This window comes from Carlito syrichta, unplaced genomic scaffold (genome assembly GCF_000164805.1).
Source record: "Carlito syrichta isolate Samal-C Ts95f unplaced genomic scaffold, Tarsius_syrichta-2.0.1 Scaffold287640, whole genome shotgun sequence".
NCBI lineage: Eukaryota > Metazoa > Chordata > Mammalia > Primates > Tarsiidae > Carlito > Carlito syrichta.
Genome location: NW_007231736.1, coordinates 144,981 through 167,712, shown reverse-complemented (window position 1 = coordinate 167,712; position 22,732 = coordinate 144,981). Strand labels below are relative to the sequence as shown.

Sequence of the window (22,732 nt, the reverse complement as noted above, 5' to 3'; positions counted from 1 at the left end):
CCATCCATCCATCCTTCCATCCATCCATCCATCCTGGGGAGAACTGACGCACTTACAAAGGGACTCTAGGCTTTCTGGCCACTTGTTTCAAAAGCAAGGGAGCTGGGAATAACCCCGAAAAACTGGCCAGAGAGTGTTGCCACTAAAAATAAGGGAACAGTCAGAGCCTGTCTGTCTCATCTGATTTGAGGAGTCGGGAGTAGGGCCTATGATTTTGGGGAGCGTTGGGCTAGGAAGTGTCACTAACACCCTTTCTGGTTCTGGGACTTCATGACCCTCTGAACTTTGTTCCTGAAAAAGCAAAGGATAACCACACAGCACCCCAACGCCTCTCTGGGTGGGGCTTGGAGGCATGGCTGGTTTCCCTCCAAGCCCAGGGGTGGCCTTGACATTCCTGGGGTCTACCCCCAGTTGTCAGCTTTCCTTTCCCCCATATATACTCAGGTCATCATGGGTTCAAACCTAAAGCTCAGACGTGGATAGGCCAATGAATTTACCTGTCCCAATAACCCACAAAAGGTGATAAAAGAAGGAAACCGCCCTTAAAGAGAGGGCTAAGGGGAAGAATTTGGAAGAATAAATCTTCAGTGACCAGACTGTACTAGGATATAATATGGTGTTGAATAAGTGTCATAGTCATTCATTCAATGTGTATTTTTCTAAATTCCTATTATGACAAAACATTGTCCTAGTATACATAATACCTAACTCATTGTATACAGCTAAAGTGTGTGCTGTTTAATAGAGCATATAAAGTATAGAGAATATGGTTTTAAAAGTCTTTATATCCTATATAATGGTAGAATGGACTAGAGTCCATTGTCTATACCATTTAGTATGTAGTATCTAGTAAGTAGACCAAGTTCAGAGCATTGTCCACTGAATGAATAATAAACTGCTTGTAGTAACTCAGTTCACTTTAGTTATTGCAATTCAGGCTAAAAAGCATCCAGTTTAGGGTGCAGCTGTCAAACCTCCCTCTGGCAGGCACCAACCAGAGTCCATAGGCAGAAAGGAGCAAAGTTTCATAGAGCCAAGATGAGGGGCTACCCCTCCTCATGCTGGGCCCAGTACACACTCCCACCCAAAAGCCCAGGCTGGCCTCTCTGCAGGCTTTGTTTCTCCTTTTGAGATGGCCATGGCAGGTCTCTTCAACCCCACTTCAGCATGTGAGGTGAAGAAGGTGCAGTTATCCAGAATATGGTGGGTTCTCTGGTCCTTTCGGATTCAGATGCATTCTGTCCATTTTTTCTTCCCTGAGTACTTTGGTTTAAGAAGAACCAGCTCTCAGGGAGAGAGCCTTTTCAACACATCTCATGGAGCCTGTGCTTCCCCCAGTTCTATGGCAAAGTGCTCCTTTCCTAACCAGTGACTTCATAATGTCACCATCTAAAAAGTAGTCAGGCCAGGAAGAGCGCCTGAGTTGGAAGATGCCAGGGGTGCTCTAGACAATGAGAGAAAGCCCTGGAGCTGTACTTGGTGAGTACAGGCAATGAGGTAAACATGAGATGCGGTGGAGCTAGATGGGGGTGGAAGGACCATAGAGAAAAGGGAGTTGGACTCTATCCTAAAAGCAATGGGAAGCATTGCAGGGCTTTAAGGCATGCTCTGCCAGCAGAAGATCTGTAGGAAGCTGTCCCTCTGGAGGCAGGGGGAGAATGGGTGGACAGAAAGGCCAGAGTGGGTTCTGGAGAGAAGTAGGAGGCCTTTGGAGAGAGGGATGATATTGGAGGATGAGGGCAAGTTTGCCAATTCCTGAGGAAGGGAATATTAGAGAACAACATGGTGGGTGGAAAGGTCTGGAAATGGTGTGTAGAGAAGGAATACTGTTTGGGTTGAATTTGAGATGCCTATGAGACATAATGAGGGTAGCTTTATAAATGCTGGCTTTCATTATCAGATGGCTCCAAGTCTGGAACTCAAGAGAGATGTCTCAGCTAGAAAAATAAATTTAAGGCATCAGCATATAAAAGATATCTGGGGAAAAAAGTCTCTCTTCCCAAATACTGTGACCTTTCCTGTTTTTGTTTTCCAGTACTCAGTCTTTCCAACTCCCACTCTCCACTCCCAGTTCAACCTCCTCTGGCCTTGCTCCTTTCTTAGGAAGAGCAGTCTGTCCCAGCATCTGACTCCAAGTCTTATATTCAAGACACTGTTGAGCACTGTCTTCAGGTACGCTAAAGCCTTGAAGGAGGAAGATAACGTCCACATCCAGCATTCAATGCTTGCCATTTACTCTTCTCTACTGAATGGAACCCAGGCAGTAGAGAAGAGTAAATGGCAAGCATTTTTTTCTTGTCACATGTTCAAATTCAAAGTAAGATATTTAATATCTGTTCCAGTTGGAATGGGGTCAGTTGGACATTTTACCAATTATAGGAGACATAAATGGAAACACGAATAAACCAGCACCCCATTTCTGATTCATTTCAGAGATGTTTAAATGACCCTTGTGAATGGATGCCTCGGAAAAGCACCCTTCCAATGTAGCCTTCCCAGGGCTCTGGAAAGAGGAGAGTGAAAATAAGATCGAACAGGAGTGGTGAGGGAAAAAAGATGGGCATCAGGAGAATGTGGTATCACCACAGCCATCATGATGACAAAAGAAGGCACAGTTAAACTCAGACAATGTTGACTTTGAAGTTTGGCAAATGGTCATCTTTTTTCCCTGCCTTCCCTTTTCCCTCCCTTATGAAGTTACTGCTTACAACTTCCTGCAGGTAGAATTTCCTGCCACCATCTCTACATAGTCATTATTGACAGAGCAACTCCACTTTCTCATGGAATCTCTTCTTGCCACAACACCGTAGATTCAGAGAATTTTTGAACCCAGAAAAACTTAGCAGCTGATCCAGTCTGCCCAGTCCTATTTTACCAAGTAGGAAATCAGCTCAGAAAAGTTTGTGGAGTGCCTGAAGTCACAGAGTAAATGTTATCTCTGGCAGAGCTGAAGTTTCGGCAATGCTTGGGGCCTCAGGCAGCTAGCTCTGTGCTCTTTTAACTACAACTCTCTAGTTGGGATTGAATTTTCTCCTAAACCTTTATGGATAAATGTAATAAACTACAATTAGTTACATGTAAATATGTAAAATGTAATAAGTTATCTTAAATCATCTGCTCAAAATCTATAGTTTGACTGGCGTGAATTGTTCATTTTTTTTTCATTAAGTCTGAAAGCAGCAAAAAAATAATTTTTCTAAAAGAAGAGGGTTGCAAGAGGGAACTGGAAAACCTGAGCCAAAGCCATCCAGAGCAATGAAGTAAATTATGTCTGTAAAAACTATTGCAGGGTGGTATTGTTACATGTGAGGATTCTCAAAATAAAGTATCTATGGCTTTAAGACCCCCTGTGGCGGGTACCACCTCTGACTGATTTCTATAGAAACTGGAGCAGAGGGTTCAGGGCTTTCACCTCCAAGGGCTGGTGTCTGTGGCCCAGCATCACTGGACTGTACTCAAGCATCATGAGCTATAGAAAGAAGACCTTCAGTGAGACGGATAATCAGAACAGAACAGAAAGCTCAGCAGGAACCTAAACCTGCCTTCAGAATCTGTCACCTGCAAAGGAGTATAGATATACTCACTGCCTTACAAGTTTCCATTTTTCCAAGTGAAAATTAGTACAAATGAGGAACAACAGTAGCAGTAATTCTGGTCAACGGGGTGCAGACCCTAGATAAATCTTTTGTCCAGAGTGCCAAATCTCAGCCATTACCCCGAGTGCTCCAGATTCTGCAAGCATTCCAGAACTGGAGTGCCATGACCCTAGTCTGGAGACCTGTAAAGCATTTTCCATGGAATTGCCCTCCAGGCCCATAGTCTTGGCTGGTTGACACATCCTCAGGAATCTACACATTGTGAAGGAAGGGAGCTCAAAGTTAGCACCCCAAAACACAAAATTGAACTCCTTTCCCCACATCTGGGGAAAAAAGTGTTATTTGACATGAGGCTATTCTCACCTCCCTTGCTTTTAAAGAGTGACAACATACCCAGAAAACAAACGGTACACCTGGAATTCAGGTGATGCAGACATATGAGGTAAATAAGACCACAGAATTTAGTTAATTCTCCCTCCATGAATCTCTAAAACAAATAGTTCTCGTGAGAAGAGAGGCCAACTCCTTAATTCTAAAAAGAGTCAAAGTTCTTTTGATGACTACAAAATGCTTCAGAATCTATATCAGTGCCTGATTAATGTCCTGTGGTTCTTTATCATGCCCCAAATTCAAACACAGGCCAAAGCAGTTTCTGATAGTTCCCAATTTCTTATTTCATTATGTTTCCTTATGGGGTATAACTAGCTCATTGATAAGATGTAATGAATAACTGATTTGTTCTCTCCCAAGGGAATATGAGCCACATTTTACCGGAAATGGCCTGGAGAGGAACATCTGGCAATGACAAAGTAGATTGTTTTGTTTTGTTTTAATTTTTTAATGACAGAACTGCTTCAAATTGTAGACTGTAATAGAAGAAAAGGGGATTGAATTGGAACTGAGGATAGAACTAGAAAGGCATGTTCCCACTGGAATAATTTCAAGGAGAATTCTGAAAACCCAGGGAGGGTTTTAATCAAACACCCACATAGCATTACATATTTTTGAAGACCTTTAGAACATCATTGTCCACTTTTAACCCAGCACTTCCCAAGTTCCCAAGACTGTCCTCTGCACTTTCTCTTTACCAGAACAAACATAATTGGAGTAACTTGCCAAAGATTACTATAACTGCCAGAATGAGAAAGATTGGTACTTAGATCTCTTAGTCCATAAACGAGGAATCTTACCTTTCTTTAGAAAAAAAAAGAAGAGCAGCTTATAACTTCTGAGCTTGGAGAAAGAACGTTGTCTATAGATTTGAATAGTGCAATTTTTCATTAAGACTAATGGTTCCATTTCCATGCACTAGTTTTCTCTCATTCTTCCCCCACTTTTAACCCATGAAGATTTTGACAATGGGTTTGGACAATATGTCTTAGTCCATTCCTGCTGTTATAACAAAATACCTTTGATTGGGTAATTTATAAGTGACAGAAATTCACTTCTCACAGTTCTGGAGGTTGGGAAGAACAAGATCAAGGTGATGGCATATTTGGTGTCTTGTGAGAGCTGCTCTCTGCTTCCAAGATGGCACCTGCTGACTGCATCCTCCTATGATAGAAGAGCAAAAGAGACAAACACCATGTCCTCACAAGGTAGAAGGGAAGGAAGGGCTAGCTACTCCCTTCAATCTCTTTTATGAGGCTCTAATCCTATTCACAAAGGCTCCATCCTCACTTCCTGACAGGCTCTGTCTCTTAACATTATCACATTGGGAATTAAGTTTCAACCTGTAGGTCTTGGGCAAACACACACATTCAGACCACAGCAGTATGTGCATCTGAAGAGTAGGGTGAGAATCAGCAGGCACCTGTAAGAATATAATCTGATGAAAAGAAAAGAACTGAAAATAGAATAGATTTAGCCAATGCTTTTGGCAGAAGATTACTAGTTTACAATGCCAGGAGCCCAGGAGCACAGGGCTTGGGTTTCTAAGGCAAAGCTGAAAGAGTGGAACAGAATGTTTTCTTCATCCCTGACCATGGCCTAGAGCATGGAGATAAACTATTTCCTGGGGTCTTGAAGTTTCTCACAAATTTTCAGGTAGCACAAAGTAGGTAGCTTATTGAGATTCTTTCTCTGAAAGAAAAAGAAAAAAGCACATTCAGAACATTTTTGTTTGCTATTTGTTTAATTATACCACAGTTAACCTGAACCTCCAATCATTAAAGAGATGTGGTGTGCCTTATACATTTCCCTTTGTAGAGTTGCTTGTCTACTCAGTCAAATCAGAAAAAAGGTCCTTTTCATCTTTATGGCACTGCTTCTTAGAATGGGGCAAGCTGCTCATTGTCCTTACGTATAAATAAGACTACAGCACAGCAAAGCTCAGGGGAGCAGATGGCAACCTTGAGTCATCATGTCCCAGATGCAGGAAAGGGACCACAGTCACTTGCTCTATCAATGCCATTTTGGTTGTTCCTATTATGATTGATGCTTTTGTCAGAGAAGATATAGTTAGAACACAGAGGGGGTGAGACACCTGGAAGTCAGGCCCCGTCTCTTAATCTCATCCCCGTTACATGAATGTGGAAATGAAGCTCAGTTTGCTTTGTGCTGGTCTTCGGTCAACAGAGAGTAATGGCCTTATCCGAAATGAAAAACATGACTTCCTGATTCAAGTAAGTAGGGAGAAGGAAGACCTAGCAAGACAAACAATTAGGTCCTTCATTGTAGTGACCCAGTGGAACACTGACTGCCTCCTGAGTGAGCTGGCAGCTCAGGAGCTCATGGAAAAGAAACCCAGTGGCCCACTGGGCCTTTCTAAAGCAGAAACTGGACATATGAGTGAGGCTCCTGGCACCCTGCCTGCTAGGGAGGGTTGATATGGCTTAGCCTGCATTTGGGGGTACTTAAGGATTAGAATGATTGTTGCATTTTTTTCCCTCAAACAAACCTATATTCAAATAACCCTAATATCTACTTGCCAGTGTTGCTGGGCATGACAATGTTTCACACAAGTCCTAATACATAGCAAGTACTCAACCGATGGTACCTATCATTTTAATGTTTAAAAATGTTTTATTCTGGTTGAGCACAGTGGATCATGCCTGTAATGCCAGCACTTTAGGAGGCCGAGGCTTGAGCCCAGGAGTTCAAGACCAGCCTGGAGAACATAGCGAGACCTCATCACTACACAAAAAAAATGTTAATAGTTAACCGAGTATGTGGCACGTGCCTGTAGTCCTAGCTGCTCAGGAAGCAGAGGGGTCACCTGAATCCAGAAGGTTGAGGCTGTAGTGAACTATGATCGTGCCACTGCACTCCAGTCTAAGAGTGAGACCCCCAACTCCAAAAAAAAAAGTTGTATTCTTGTGATTGTTTTTCCTTGACTTACCTGGGACAATTGGGTCTTCTCTCTGTTCTGTCTTTGACATTGCAGGGCTGCCCTTACATGCTGGCTCACAATGTCCTTAAAGTTCTGGCATCCTCAGAGCAAGACAAAGGGTGGGGCTCCTCAGTGGGGCTCTGAAAGTGCAGGAGCCCTTCTCCCTTTCTTCGTGTTCCCAATCTCTGGCCAGAGAGGTGGAACTCACAGGCAGGACCCGGATTCCACATTGGTATAGCTGCATTTTGCACCTGGAGGGAAGTGAGGAGACGGACTGGAGACGTGGGGTGGGGGCATCCATCCCCCCAAGGGCACCCTTTCTGACACAGTGGATCAGAGGGACTTTGGTGCACATGGGCACCGTGATTTTGACAATGTATATCTTAGTCCATTCCTACTGCTATAACAAAATACCTTTGACTGTGTAATTTATTTATTTATTTATTTTTGAGTTGGAGTCTCACCCTGTCACCCAGACTGGAGTGCAGTGGCCGCTCCCGGCCACCGCAGCCTCCACCTGCTGGGCTCTGGCGATCCTTCCACCTCAGCCTTCCGGGCAGCTGGAATTACAGGCGCGGGCTACCACGTCCGGCTGATTTTTTTTTAATTTATTGTAGAGATGAGGTCTTGCCAAGTTGCCCAGGCGGGTCTCGAACCGGCGGGCTCAGGCAATCCACTCACCTCGGCCTCCCAAAGTGCTGGGATTACAGGCTGAGCCACCGAGCCCAGCTGACTGTGTAATTTATAAGTGACAGAAATTCACTTCTCACAGTTCTGGAGGTTGGGAAGAACAAGATCAAGGTGATGGCACATTTGGTGTCTTGTGAGGGTTGCTCTCTGCTTCCAAGATGGCACCTGCTTGCTGCATCCTCCCATGGTAGAAGGGCAAAAGAGACAAACACCATGTCCTCACAAGGCAGAAGGGATGGAAGGGCTAGCTTCCCAGGCTGGGGACATTCAGAGGGAGCCAGCAGCCCTCTCTCCCAGTTCCCACAACGAATAAAAACTCACAGTAACACGGCACTTATATGCCCCACCAGCATGATAAACACTTTGAACGTGGATTATCTCATTTAACCCTCACTGCCATACTAGGAAGTAGGTATTATTAAGAGCTCCATTTTCATAATAAGAATGCTGAGATTTAAGGAGGTCAAATGACGTGTCCAATATCATCCACAAACACTGAAACCAGGATTTTTTTCTCTTTTTTGGTAGAGATGGGGGCCCAGGCTGATCTGGAACTCTAGGCTTCAATCATTCCTCTTGCCTTGGCTTCCCAAAGTGCTGAACTTACAGGTATGAGCCACTGTGCCTGGCCCCACAGCCAGGATTTAAACTCAGATCTATGTGATGCCAAAGTCTATGCTCTTGATCACAATGCCAGTCTCCCATTTTAGAGCTGTTCCCATGGAGCTGGCTAGCTGCAAACATCTAAGGAGCTGCTTATGTCACAGTACTGGGTGGAGAGCCTGTGAGGACCTCTTGAAGGATAACCCCATTACGGGAAAGCCATATGTGCTGTCCTACAGGTCATGGGAGGAAAATCAGGAATGATTAAGGGACTTGAGGAAAATTTTCCAGTTCCAAGTGGTGTCTGTGCTGTGAGTAATCCTATTCAGAATTGAGAAAAATAGAACAGATATCGAAAATAGGATGAAAAATACTCCCTCCATGTCGAGAACTCCCGCATAAACTGTCATATGACCAAATCCAGGAACAAGCCATGAATATAAGAATGCTGATTTGAATGTATTTTTTGTCTGTGTTGCATGTGGTGTTATCCTGGCAGCACTGGGGGGAAATTAGCTAGTAAAAGTTATGTGTGGGCTGATAGAAGGTTTGAATTATCTGCATTGTTGATTTTGCCTCCTGATAGAGTCTATCATAAGGCTGAATTAACTGATGTGCATTTCAAGTTCTCGGCTACCAGCAAGCAATTCACTCAACGAATCTCAAAGAAATGCCATCTCACAGGTCAGAAAGCAAGTAATTTCACTCTTATCAAAACATCTCATAACAAAATGGAAATTTAGGATTGTTTTGAAAAAGAAAAAAATACCTTACTGAATAAGCCCTATCTTAGAAAAAACAGTGTATTCTTTTGGTCCCTCAAGAATGCATGTGACAGGGTGTGGTGGTTCACATTTGTAATCCTGGCACTTTAAAGGCCAAGACAGAGAGGATCCCAGGAGTTTGAGTCCAGCCTGAACAACATAGCAAAACCTCATCTCTATAAAAAAATGTTTAAAAATGAGTCAGGCGTGGTGGTGCATTTCTTTAGTCCCAGCTACTCAGGAGGTTGAGACAGAAGGATCACCTGAGCCCAGAAGGTTGAGGCTGCCAAAAGCCATGATCATGCCATCACACTCCAGCCTAGGCAAAGACCCCCAATTGAAAAAATTAATTTAAAAAAAGAATTCATGCAGATATTCGAGGGGGGAAATAGTGGTGATTAAAAATTAAAGAAAAGTAGGTGGTGGCGGTAAGAAACAGATTAAAGTTAAACTGTTCAAATATATCTAAATCTCCCTGGACAAAGGCTTGGGTAGACTCTGTTTGCTTGAGAGACTGAGAATCCTTCTAGGAGGAAGATTTGGGGAAAACAAGCTTGCCTACAAAACAAGTCCTTCACCATCAGAAAGAGGGAATGTTCTTAGTGTAGCCTAGTGCTGGATGTTCACACTCACTTCCTCCCCCACCCAAATCCCAGTCCCCACCCTCCCTGCCCCCATGAACTTGTGCCAAAATCCCATAGCAAGAAGGAGCCTGTAAGCAAAGCTTAAAAAAATAATGTCACTCAAAGCTCTTTGATGTTCATGCATAGATTTCATTCCTCTGACTCTCTTCTAAACAGATGGAGTATGCACAAAAATAGGACAAAAATGTGCTTTGGCATCTCTAGGGTTCTGCATCCCAGCAGGAGACTGTGGTACCTAGAAGGAGTGGTGGCACCCAAGGAAGTAAGAGGGTTCCCAGTAGAAAGCCATGTCTGGTGTAGAAACCATGGTTACAAGTTTGGATTCTGTTTTAAGAGAAGTGAAAAGTATTTTTATCAGGAGAGACAATAATCTGGGTTTTAGTTTTTAGAAGATCACTCATATAGAGAACCAATTTTAAGGAGCCAAGAAAAAAAGGAGGGAGATCAGCTTGGAGATGGTTGCAATTGTCAAGGTAAGAGATGATAGTGGTTTATAGACAAAGGTGGTAACAGAGAAGATTGAGCAAAAGGATAGAATCGAGGCATGTTGTGGAGTTTTGATGATGTTATGAATGTCAGGGGGTAAGGAAGGAAGAGGGAGAAAGCAAAAAATTACCTTCTGATTTCTGCTTGTGTATTAAAGTAGGTGACGAAGACTTAGTGAAGAATAAATTTGGAAAACAAAAAAAACAGAATTTCTGTTTTGGAGATTTTAAGTCAAACATGCCTGGGAGACAAGAAGGTAACTGGATAGAGAAAACGAAGGCTCAAAGGATGATCAGTACTGGAGTCATGAACCACAGTGTGAGATTCCCTCAGGAGACAGCAGTGAGTACAGAGAGGCAGAAAGAGGATGACCTGAGAGTATGCTCCGAGGAAGCCACTCTTGAGAGAATGAGCAAAGGAAAATGAACTTGAGAGAAAAACCGGGAAGGGGAAATCAGAGACATGGGAGAAAACCAGAAAGGTGTGGTGTCACAAAAGCAGAAGAGAACTTGTCAGGAAGCGAATATTCAGTTTTGACTAAGGCTGCTGAGGGGTTGTATGAGTCAAGGATGAAAAACAGTCCCTTGGATTTGAGAACATGAAGGTTACTGGTGAATTTCCTAAGCATAGTGTCAGTGGGAGGGTAGAGTCAGAGCCAGACTGAGTGGATTAATGATTGCGTGGGAACACTTGCGTCTAATTTTATTTCTTCTTGAAACCCCACAAAAACAAGACTGATGTGATTATCTTTAGCATCAATTTGTGAGGATGGCAAGAAGGGGAGAGGACAAAACAGCCAAAAAATTCTGAAAGCTGGAAACCATTTGAATACATTTTCACCAACTGAGCAGAACACAGTCAGTAGTGAGGAAACTTGAAACCAACACAATTTACTCCTCAAAATCCTTCAAAGTCTCAGGAATTCATGGCGCCCTAGGAAACTTTAAAAACAGGTAAGGACTAGGTGCCATGACTCACGCCTGTAATCCCAGCACTTTGGGAGTCTGAAGTGAGAGGACTGCTTGAGTCCAGGAGTTGGAGACCTGGCTAGACAACATAGTGATATCTCGTCCCTACAAAAAAAATCCAAAAAATTAGCAGGGTGTGGAGGCATTCCCCTGTATTCTCAGTTACTTGGGAAGCTGAGGTGGAAGGATCACCTGAGCCCAGGAGGTTGAGGTTGCAGGGAGCTATGATTGTGTCACTGCACTCCAGCCAGGGTGACAGAGTAAGACTCCCCCCCCCCAAAAAAAAAGGAATTTAAAAAAATTAAAGGATCCATTTATGAGGTCCAACACCCAAAATAACAGGAATTATAGAAAGAGATAAGAGAACACAGAGGGGAAGAAGTTATCAATGAAATAATTCAAGAGATTTTTCTAGAATTAAACTGTCAAAATGGATGAAGGTAAACCTCCCCCAAAGAACACCATCATAATATTTCAGAACACTGGGGACAAAGCGGTCCTACAGTCTTCCAAAGAGAAAAATAGGTCACGTACAGAGGATTAAGAATCAGAATGTCTTTAAATTTCTCAGTCACAAACTGGAGACTAGAACACAGTGGACCACTGCCTTCAAAATTCTGAATAAATCATTTTAAACCTAGTTTGTTGTGTTGTTGTTGTTCCCAGTCATCAGTGAAGTGAAAAGGCAGAATAAAGGCAATTTCATCTGCAAAGTCTCAAAAGTGTTACATGCACTTCTCAAGAAGTAACTGGAAGATGTGTTCCACCTACACAGGAAAGACAAGTTTGGAGCTAAGGTCCAGGAAAAAGATGGAAGGAATCTTCAGGATGATGGTGAAAGGACCGTCTAAGAAGCAGTGTTGCACCAGGTCTGGCTGGAGGGCAGACTGGAGAAGGTCCACACTGAAGAAATCCAGAGGCTCTTGGAGAGATTTCTTTCAAGAGGATAAAGCTGATAGTGTTGCCAGGTGGGCTGTGGTGTGATGATGTGACGCTCCATGGCTTCTTTTGACTCACCACAGAAAAGAATTTCAGAGCAAATTCAAGTATAGTTTAAGAAAGAATTTATTAGAAAGAGAAGGAGGCACACCCAATGGATACAGGCATCTTAAGAGAAAGAACACACATTTCGCCTTTGACAAGAAGCTTTATATACTTTTACAACGATTATTATGCTAACCGTGAACTAAGAGGGTGGGCGATTACCATCTCCACTTTTGATGGGCTAAGAGAGTGGGGTGGGCTACACTGGTAAATTCACATTTCGGCCCACAAGGTGGTCAGGTCTGGTCGCCAGGTGAAGGTCATGTACCAATAAGAAAGCTATCTGAATGCTTATTCTATCTTTTTTTTTTTTTTTTTTGAGTTGGAGTCTTACTCTGTCGCCCAGCCTGGAGTGCAGTGGCCACTCCCGGCCACCGCAGCCTCGACCTGCTGGGCTCTGGCGATCCTTCCACCTCAACCTTCCAAGTAGCTGGAACTACAGGCGCGCGCTACCACACCCGGCTAAGCTTACTCTATTTTAATTTAAACTGCCTACAAGAAATTTTTCTCTGTCTAACCTGCACTGAATAACCTGCCTCAATAGCATAAATCCAGGCATTTTGAAAGGAGAGTTGAATAATGGCAGTTTGAGGTTAAACTGGTAATAATAGAATAGAAAAATAAGCAAATAAAAAAGTTATTCCCAAGGAAAATTAAAGTTGTGTAGGAAAGAAAAAGTAGTCTCGATTTACTACATAGCTCTGCTCTCAGTCTCACCATATAATCAAAATAAGATACATGTTGATTATTGAACTGAGCAAAATGATGATGTAACCATACAGACAGGGTGGGAGATAGGAGGAGCCCATGTGTGTGTTGTGGGAAGGAAAAAGAATGGGAGTTAAGTCCTCATCCTCAGCAGGGGAAGTCAGCAGATACTGCTCATAACCAAGGATCTGGAAGTAGCACAATATTAGCATTTTACTTAACACAGAGCTAAATGCCAAAATGAAAAGGCAACTGGAAAAGTTATAAGTAATTGTCTCTGATGGGGAGGCAGAAGGGGTCACTGCTGTTTCTCATAGCAAGTCTTACAGAACTCTTAAGTCTTTAAAATACGTGTGAGAATAACCTTGCTAAAAATAGAAACCAAAGACAGTTTCTGACACATATAGAGAAAGTTGGCTCTAAAAGAGAATAGAAATGTGAGTCAGAGTAGGTTGGATCAAGACTGGGCATTTTTTAAAAACTCTTTTGTTTTGTTTTGTTTGATTTCAGTCCGGGTCTCACTCTGTTGCCCAGGCTAGAGGACAGTGCACAATCATGGCTCACCACAGCCCTGATTGCCTAAACTCAGGCGATCCTTCCACCTCAGCCTCCTGAGTAGTTGGGACTACAGGCATACACCACCATGCCCAGCTAATTATTTTTCTTTCTTTTTTTTATTTGGTAAAGCCTATATTGCCCAGGCTGGTCTCAAACTCCTGGGCTCAAGTGATCCTCCCGCCTTGGCTTCCAAAGCACTGGGATTACAGCCACCATGCCTGACCAAGAGTGGGTTTTTTTAAAGATGGAAAATAGAGCACTTTTGAGATGGGACCTGCCTACCCGAGAGAGAAATTGATGGTGCATAAGAGGGAGGATATGGAGCAAGATCCTTGAGATGATTAGAGAAATGTGATCTAACACCCACAGTGTAAGGCTGAGTTTGATGCAAGAGAGATACCCCCTTCACTGAAACAAGAAGAAAGAAAAAAGTAGGTGCAGATGCAAGTGGAATTATAGAATGTGTTATGACCCTGCTTTTTGTCTTATCAGACTTCAAGACATGGGAGCAGAGTACAATACAATGTATTTACCAGCAAGTCTATAAGAAGGTACACACAAATGGCACCCAGACATGTAGTTCGATCAGCCCTCCTACTGTGTGGAATGCCAGTTTGCAGAAGCTTTTTTTTTTTTTTTTTTTTCAGTTGGAGTCTCATTCTGTCACCCAGACTGGAGTGCAGTGGCCGCTCCCAGCCACCACAGCCTCGACCTGCTGGGCTCCGGCGATACTTCACCTCAGCCTTCCGAGTAGCCGGAATTACAGGCGTGCGCTACCACGCCCAGCTAATTTTTTTATTTTATTGTAGAGATGAGGTCTCGCCTGCCCAGGCAGGTCTCAAACCTGTGGGCTCAGGCAATCCACTCATCTCAGCCTCCCGGTAGCTCAGCGCGGGATTACAGGCTGAGCTACCGAGCCCGGCTTGCAGAAGCTTGATGAATAACTCTTCCACAATAGATGCATGACCCTTTATCTCATAGAAGCAAGAACACCTACATTTTTTCTGAAAAAGAATATTCTAGTGGGCCCTCCTGATACAAAACGACTACATCCTAAATAAAGCATGCTTATTCATGCAATGCAGGGTTTGTAGGAAATAGGGGAAATTGTCAAGGGACTCTTCCCCACAAAAAGAAGTGAACCATATGTAGAAAATAGAGCTGGAAACAGTGAACAAACAGGGAGGAACAGAACTACATGAAGAGCAAATTGTGGTAGAAATGCCATGATCCAGATCCTAACTCTTGGTCCAGCAGCAGAGAGGAGAGTCAAACCTAAGAGTCTTTCATTAAGCCAGAACTCTGAAGGAGCTTTCAGTGGGTCCAAGTTGGCAGTGTCCCCTGGATCTTGGAAGACATAGGTACAAATCTTCCCTAAAGAAATCATCACCCACTGAAGCCTGGAAGATTCCCACAGATGAAGATCTAACAAACATGAGTACACAATTAGAAATCAGCAAGCATAGGGGTGTGTGTTGGGGGGACAGACTTTAAAGAAAAGATAGGAAAAGGAAATTTTATTTTATTTTGTTTTTCAAGTATTTTATGTACTGCTGCAAGGGATGCATGGTTAATTTTATGTGTCAATTTGGCCAGGCCACAGTACCCATATATTTAGTTAAACAGCTCTTGATGTTGCTGTAAAGGTATTTTTTAGGTGAGATTAAGATTTAAGTAAATGAACTTTGAATAAAGCAGATTATCTTCCATAATGTAAGTGGGCCTCATTCAATCAGTTGAAGGCCTTAAGCCAAAGGCTAACCTCCCCCTTGTAAAGGGGACTTGAAGTAGGAAAAGCAAATTTAAAAAAAAAGAAAATAAAAAAATCAATTTTTTGCTTTTCCAAGTCTGCCCTTTGGAACACTATCACCTGAGTGGTTACTAAAATGCACATTCCTGGGTCCCATTCCAGATCTGCTGAGCCTTGGCTCTGGGAGTTGAGCCTGGGAAGCTGCCTTAACACTCACTCCCTGCAGAGGAAGAGTAAGACAGCTGGTCGAACAGACCTGGCTCTCCCTTCCACAATCATCTTCCTGTACCTTTTACTGTCCACTTAGGAAGATGTCAATGTAGCAAGACCATTCATTCAAAGGCTAAAATAAAACCAAAAAGAGCTAAACAAGATAACACTTCCTAGTGCCAAGAAGGTATGGACAGACTTGACTGGAGCGCTGACTGTCTCCTGTCACAACACAGCATGACCCTCATCCATCTAGCCCATGAGCCCTGGAGCCATCACTGTGCTGGAATGAAATCCCGGTCACACTTCAGTGACTACAATGCATAACATGCATGATTGAAGATGACAGAAAGTGGACGCCATGGTAACAACTAATGTCTTAATAGCTTAATGCAAACTGTGCTCACCAGGAATCTAGACATGCTTCGGGGATCCACAGGGTGGACTGTTGGGAGACTCTTTACAGGAAGGACCAAGGAGGGGCTGGGAAAAGAACTCACTCTAAGGAAAGAGCCAATTTTCAGTTCTTTGAGAAATCTCCACACTGCTTTCCACAAAGAATGAACTAGCTTGCATTCCCACCAACAGCGTATGGGTGTCCCCTTTTGTCCACAGCGGCACAAACACCTGTTGTTGTTTTGTTTTGTTTTGTTGACTTTTTAATGATAGCCATCCTGACCGGAGTAGTTTTCATTTGCAGTTCTCTGATGATTAGTGAAGCTGAGTATGTTTTCATGTTTGTTGGCTACTTGCATGCCTTCCTTTAAGAAGTATCTGTTCATATCCTTTACCCATTTTTTAATGGGGTTATTTGTGTTTTTCCTGTCAATTCATATGAGTTCCTTATAGATCCTGGATGTTAGGCCTTTATTGGATGCATAGCTTGCAAATACTTTTTCCCATTCTGTGAGTTGTCTTTTTACTTTCTTGATGGTTTATTTTGCCGTGTAAAAACTGGAAGAGGGCAGAGAAAGATATGCAACCACCCACTGGGTACCATGTCCACTACTAAAAGGGAGAGGGCTCTCTAGAAGCCCGAACCTCACCTTTATGCGATATACTAATGTAGCAAATTCCTACATGTACCTCACAACTCTAAAATAAAAGGGAAAAAGCCTAGGAAACAATAGTGAGATCTCAACTCTACAAATAAATAAATAAATAGATAATTAGCCAGGCATGGTGATGCCTACCTGTAGACCCAGCTACTCAGGAGGCTCAGGCAGAAGGACCCACTGAGCCCAGGAGGTCAAGGCTGCAGTGAGCCAGGATCATGTCCCTGACTCAAAAAAATACATATAAAATGAAATAGTAAGTAGAGGCGTCATATTCTACTTTATATTTTTAATTATCAATGCTTGATTAAAGTGAGAAAATTCTAAGTAAATGGATAAGAATGGCTACTAAATAAATAGATAAGTAAACATCTCAAATAAATAAATAAAAGAACCAGTCAGGCATAGGCTGGGTCCAAAGTCCATTTCAAATAGGAGAACTAATTTTGAATACAGCAGAGGCTGGTTTAATTTACTTGACACAATCCCTACAGCCCTTATCCTAGGGAGTGCACGGGATCCAGAAAAATAAAAAAGAGAGAGAGCAAAATGTAAACACCAGATCACATTGCTTTGCAGTTCTGTAGCTTAAGGAGCACAGCCCAGACTAAGAGGGAAATGGAGAGTGGTAAAGGTCTTGTGGAAATGTAAGGACAGCAAGAGCCGATTGGAGTTGAATGGCCGTTCTGTGCCAGGCAGGGTGAGTATTACAGTGGTCCTATCAGGCAGGCATTACTGCTGTGATGGGACAGATGAGCAAATGAGTCCAGAGAGGTTGAGTAACTTGCTCAACATTACATAGCAATGAACTGTGGAGTCAAACTCAAACTTAGGACTGCTCGACTTCATAGGCCATGTTCTTAATAGATTTTTTTCTAAGTTGGCTATTGAAATAGGTGGCTTAATTTCGTGACTCAAGATTTGGAAAAATTATTACAGGATGCTTAGTAAAATTTCCGTCACCTATCACTGCCTCCAGCCCTGGTCCTCTCCTCATAGACAGCCAGGTCGTTAGACTATGGGTGATAGTCCATGAATTTCGTGAATTTCTTTTCACTATGCTGTTCTGAACCTCACATTATTCACCTAGGAAAACATGTTGCGAGTCACCCTTTAGCAGCACGTGAAGAGCATCTTTGTTCCATTTTCTAGCTGTGGATTTCATTGTGGGGGTGACTGTTAACCAGTCTCCCCTAGTCAACAGATATTAACTGGTGTCTGTTCTTCACCATAGCTGATGTTTTTGGTGTGTGTGTGTGTGTGTGTGTGTGTGTGTGTGTGTTTTGTTTTTGTTTTGTTTTGAGCTGGGGGGGGTCTCACTCTGTCACCCAAACTGGAGTGCACTGGCACGATCATGACTGGACCGCAGCCTCCACCTCCCGGGCTCAGGTGATTCTCCCGCCTCAGCCTCCCAAGTAGCTGAGACTACAGGTGCACGCCTGTAGTGCATGCCCAGCTAATTTTTAAATTTTTTTGTAGAGACTAGGTCTCGCTATATCTAGCCCAGCCTGGTCTTGAAACCCTGGGCTCAATCAATCCTTCCTCCTCAGCCTCCCAAAGTGCTGAGATTACAGGTGTGAACCACCATGCCCAGCCTGTAGCTATTATCTCTACTCTGAGCAAGTCCACACCCTCCTGAGGACCTTGAGACTCTACCATGACAATTAGGCCCCTTTAGGCTGCGAGACAGAGCAGCACGCTCAGGTTACCCTAATCACACGATGGACCAAAAAGGAAAGTGGACAGCAGCTTGTGAAGGGCAGGAGGACAGAAACCCACCATGGGCACCAGGCGCCTCTGCCCCAAGCAGCTGTGAGGGACTCCAAGACCCACCCAGACTCTGACATTGGGACTCCCACCCCATCATTTGTTGGGCTCCTTCTGCGCACTCTTGAGTCCAAATGTCCACACAAGAGAGGGGGCAGGACCTCTAGCACACGGCCCCCTGGGCAGGCTTGGGGAGCTGATGGCTGAACAGGTGTCCTGGAAGCAAGGCCCACCCCTAATCCCGCCAGAGTGACTGGGGTGGTGGAACCAAGGAGAAGAGAGTATGAGGGGGCTGTGCACGGGGCCCCGTATCCTCAGTAGAGGCATGGGGCCCTCAGAGCAAAATAGACTCCTCCTCGACACTAAGTACCAACACTAAGTACCACGCCTATTGCCTGGGACTCCCAGAACTGCCCAGGGGAACTTGAGCTGGCAGCAATCCCTGCTGGATAAGCCAGGATAGTATTCCAGAGACCCCACCCCCCACCCCCAAAGTGACCTTGTTTTGAGACGCAGGCTGGTTCAGTCTAGGGGGAAATGACCACATGGAACCACTTGGAGGGCTCTCAGCTTGAAAAACAGTTTCACACACCAAAGTTTCATGAGGTAGACATAGCAATATTCCCATTTTGCAGATGAGAAAACAGGCGTAGGGAGGTTATATGGATTAACCAGGATCACACAGCTAGTCAGCAATGGAGCTGAGACTCAAACCCGTGTCTTCCAACTTTAGTATGCACCAACTTCTGATTCTAGAACAATGTCCCTTCTGCTGGCTCTCCTTGTCTGCCCAACTGCAGAGTGTTGTTGCTCCCAAGGCCCTCTCTTGGCTCTTCCATTTCTCTCTCCACACAGTTTCTGGTTATTCTCATTGACTTATTTGCCTTGGTCTAATTTCAAAAAGTCTATGGCTCCCAGGTCCCTCTCAGTCCAGATACTTCTCCTAAGTTCCATACCCATATATGGAGGGGACCCAAAAAACCTGGAATTTATTTATTTAAAATTGTGTATTTATTCCTTTTTTTTTGAGTTGGAGTCTCACTCTGTCGCCCAGCCTGGAGTGCAGTGGCCACTCTTAGCCACCGCAGTCTCAACCTGCTGGGCTCCGGCGATCCTTCCGCCTCAGCCTTCCAAGTAGCTGGAATTACAGGCGTGCGCTACCACGCCCGTCTAATTTTTTGATTTATTGTAGAGATGAGGTCTTGCCAAGTTGTCCAGGTGGGTCTCAAACCCACGGGGTCAGGCAATCCACTCACCTCAGCCTCCCAAGGCGTGGGATTACAGGCTGAGCCACCGAGCCCGGTTGTATTTATTCTTTTATGTTTAAACATCAATCACTTTCAAAGTACTGTCCATTTGATGCAATACAACTGTCAAGATGCTTTTTCCACTGCTCAAAACAATTTTTGAATTTGTCAGTTTTGATGCTTTTTAGTGCTTCTGCCAATTTTTGTTTCACCTATTCCACATGGGCAAATGTTTCCCTCTAAGGAATTTTTTCATCTGGGGAAACAAAAAAAGTCTATAAGCGTGAGATCAGGTGAATAAGGAGGGTGGGGTACAGGGGTCATACTGTTTTGGGTCCAAAACTGCTCAACACTCAGTGGTGCGGGCAGGTGCGGTTGTAAATCACTCATCATGAAATGGGCAAATGTATTAAAAGAATCTAAAAAAAAAAAAAACCCCAAATCCACTGAAGCTGACACAGCTTCTCACAACAATGCTAGCTGGTACTCTAATGCCGATGAGTTCCTAGAACACTTACCTAACTACAAGGGGCCCACCCTCCAAAAAATAATTCTGGGTTGTTTTTTTTTTGGTCCCCTCTCAGATCTAAAACCCTACCAGACATTGGCCATGTGTCTGCCCAAGTCACCCCAAGTGCAATATTTTTAAATGAAACTCATCTCTCTCTGTAAACTGTTTCTCCTTGTGTGTTCTCTCGGTAACAGTAACTTCCACTTCATAAGCACAGACTATGTACCAGTCACTTTATACATGCAAGAGAGGGAGATTATTGCCCCATTTTGCAGATGAAGAAAGTAAGGTTCTGAGACATTAACTTCCTTGCACTAAGGCCATAGTACTAAGCAGTTTATGGAGTCAGGATTCAAACTGAGCTCTCTTCTGCATTGCTCTCAATGTACCAAGCTGCTCAGGGTCATAATCCCTTGCTTTGTTGCTCAAGTCAGAAGTCAGAGATCATCCTTACTCCTCCTACCCCCGCACCTGGCTTCTCACGCACACAGTTGCTTAGGAACCCAGTCAATCGATTCTACCTCTGAAATGCTTCTCACACTGTGCCCTCGCACCCCTCCCATTGTCACTTCTTTAGTTTAACCCAGAAAGGACGGAGTCCCAAATGGAGTTTCTCTGATCTCCTTGAGATCATACATGACAATACGCCTTTCCTAATACCCTTGACACCTCCCAGGAATCTGTCTTTCAGCTACCAGCCCTGCCCTTCTTGTCTGTGTGATTAGCCACCCATGACAGAACCACGCATTCAGCCACCGATCCACCTTTGTCCATGTGTGCATGACTGAACCAACCATCCATCAGGTTGTCAGAGATAAGAGAAACAGACCCATCACCAGGACGTCAGCTCCTGTGAGTGCTTGCCTGCCCCCGCCCAAAGAATCTTTAAAAGCTCTTTCAACCTAAGCATTCGCTGCCAAACATTCCCTAAGCGTCTGGCCCCCTCTCAGTCTTGGAGAGGTGATCCACACTTTTTCTCTGATCTACTTTCTAAACAAACTTTCTTTTCTAATCTAATTTCTGTGCAACTCTTTACATACCCGTGGCACTGTCTCAGCCCACTGACCTAACATACCCCTAACTTATTTTTCTCTCTTCACTAAAATAGCTTCCAAACTAGTTCTTCTTTTCTCCAGCAACTGCCCCACTTCAAGTCCTCTCTCCCTGTGAATGAACTTTCTAAAATACACCTGATCTTTGCCCTTGCCTGGTTAAGAACCTCCAGAGGCTTCCTTCAGGATGAAATCCTAACATTCTGTTTCTGTTACTGCTTGTCTGCACAGATGATCTCTTGCTGGGTCTTCAGAATGCCTGCAGCATAATTAATAAAAAACAGGTGCATCTCTTTAAGGCTTCTGCTGAGACAGTATAGTACTCTCATTGTACATTGCCCTGACCCATGCTGTCAACACTATATTCCAGTGAACCACAGACTAAGGCCCAAGAGAGAGCTATTCATATGCAGAACAGAGAAAGGTTGAATTATGCAGCAACTATGGACAAGTCTACAGTAATCCATCATGCAATTGTTTACCTGATAGATTGTGTTAATGTTGTCTTTGGTACCATGTAATTTGTTTTCGTGACAGTGTAGCCAGTTAGACCTAGGATGGCAGGAGAGAAATGTTACAGAATCATTATCACTTCACACGCACCCCATTGAAAAGTGCTTCATAAGCTTTCCAGAACTGTTCAACAGGGAGAGACAAAGGATTTGTTGTTGGGTGTATATTTGCATATTAAAGACTCATAGAAAACCAGCAGTGCAGAAACTAGACAGTTTCTCAAGAGACAGTTTTCTTCTGCACATCTACCTATTCACATCTCTCTCAACAGAAATGCGGGGCAGCACCGGAATAGAACACAGGGGCCCCAAAGACTTGGAATTCTTCCTACTCTGACACCAGGATGCAAGCACAGAGTTGCCCTTCTTGTCCCTCAGAGTATCTTTGATGAATGTCTGCTGGTCTTTCAAGATTCAGTTCAGGCAGCCCTTCCTCCTAGCGCTCTCTCTCTCTCTCTCTCTCTCTCTCTCTCTCTCACACACACACACACACACACACATACACACACACACACAAAGCCAATACAGATGAATAAGTACTGGGATAGAAAGTATTAATCAGCATGTTCTGGTTGGTTCTTGAAATCTTTTCTTTCTTTCCTAAATGATTCCAAGAATGGAAGTCTTATCTTTCTTGGTTTTATTTATTTTATTTTAATAATAAGTTTTCCAGCAGGGTGTGGTAGCTCATGCTTGTACAGCACTCTGGGAGTCCAAGGTGGGAGGATCACTTGAGCCCAGGAGTTCAAGACGAGTCTGAACAACATAGCAAGACCTCATCTCTCTCTATATATATATTAAAAAAATACTAGCTGGGCATGGTAGTGTATGCCTGTAGTCCTGGCTACTTGGGAGGCTGAGACAAAAGGATCACCTGACCCCAGAAGGTTGAGGCTATAATGAACTGAACCATGAGTGAGCCTGGGTGACAGAGCGAGACCCTGACTCAGTGAATGAATGAATGAATGGATTTACCAAGACAAGAATAAGGGCTTCTTGTTGTGTTGTTGTGTTGCTGACTCCGGACACTAGGACACTCTTCCCAGTCTGACACGGAGCTGCTTTTGTCCATTTCACTTCTCTGCAGCATCATGGTTCTCAGTAACTTCTTTTATTTATTTTTATTTTTTATTTTCTTCTTCTTTTTATTTTTTATTTTTGAGTTGGAGTCTCACTCTGTCGCCCAGACTGGAGTGCAGTGGCCGCCTCGACCTGCTGGGCTCCGGCGATCCTTCC

The 22,732-nt window shown here is 43.7% G+C and overlaps 1 protein-coding gene across 1 annotated transcript in view; it reads right to left on the bottom strand.

Annotated features, from left to right (window-relative positions):
• BAALC (BAALC, MAP3K1 and KLF4 binding) overlaps positions 1 to 22,589 on the bottom strand; it is a 125,151-nt gene extending 102,562 nt beyond the window's left edge. The window contains exon 1 of the mRNA XM_021709904.1: positions 22,472 to 22,589. Coding sequence (XP_021565579.1) covers positions 22,472 to 22,589 — 118 coding nt within the window. The remainder of the gene's footprint in view (positions 1 to 22,471) is intronic.
• Positions 22,590 to 22,732: the final 143 nt, after the last annotated feature.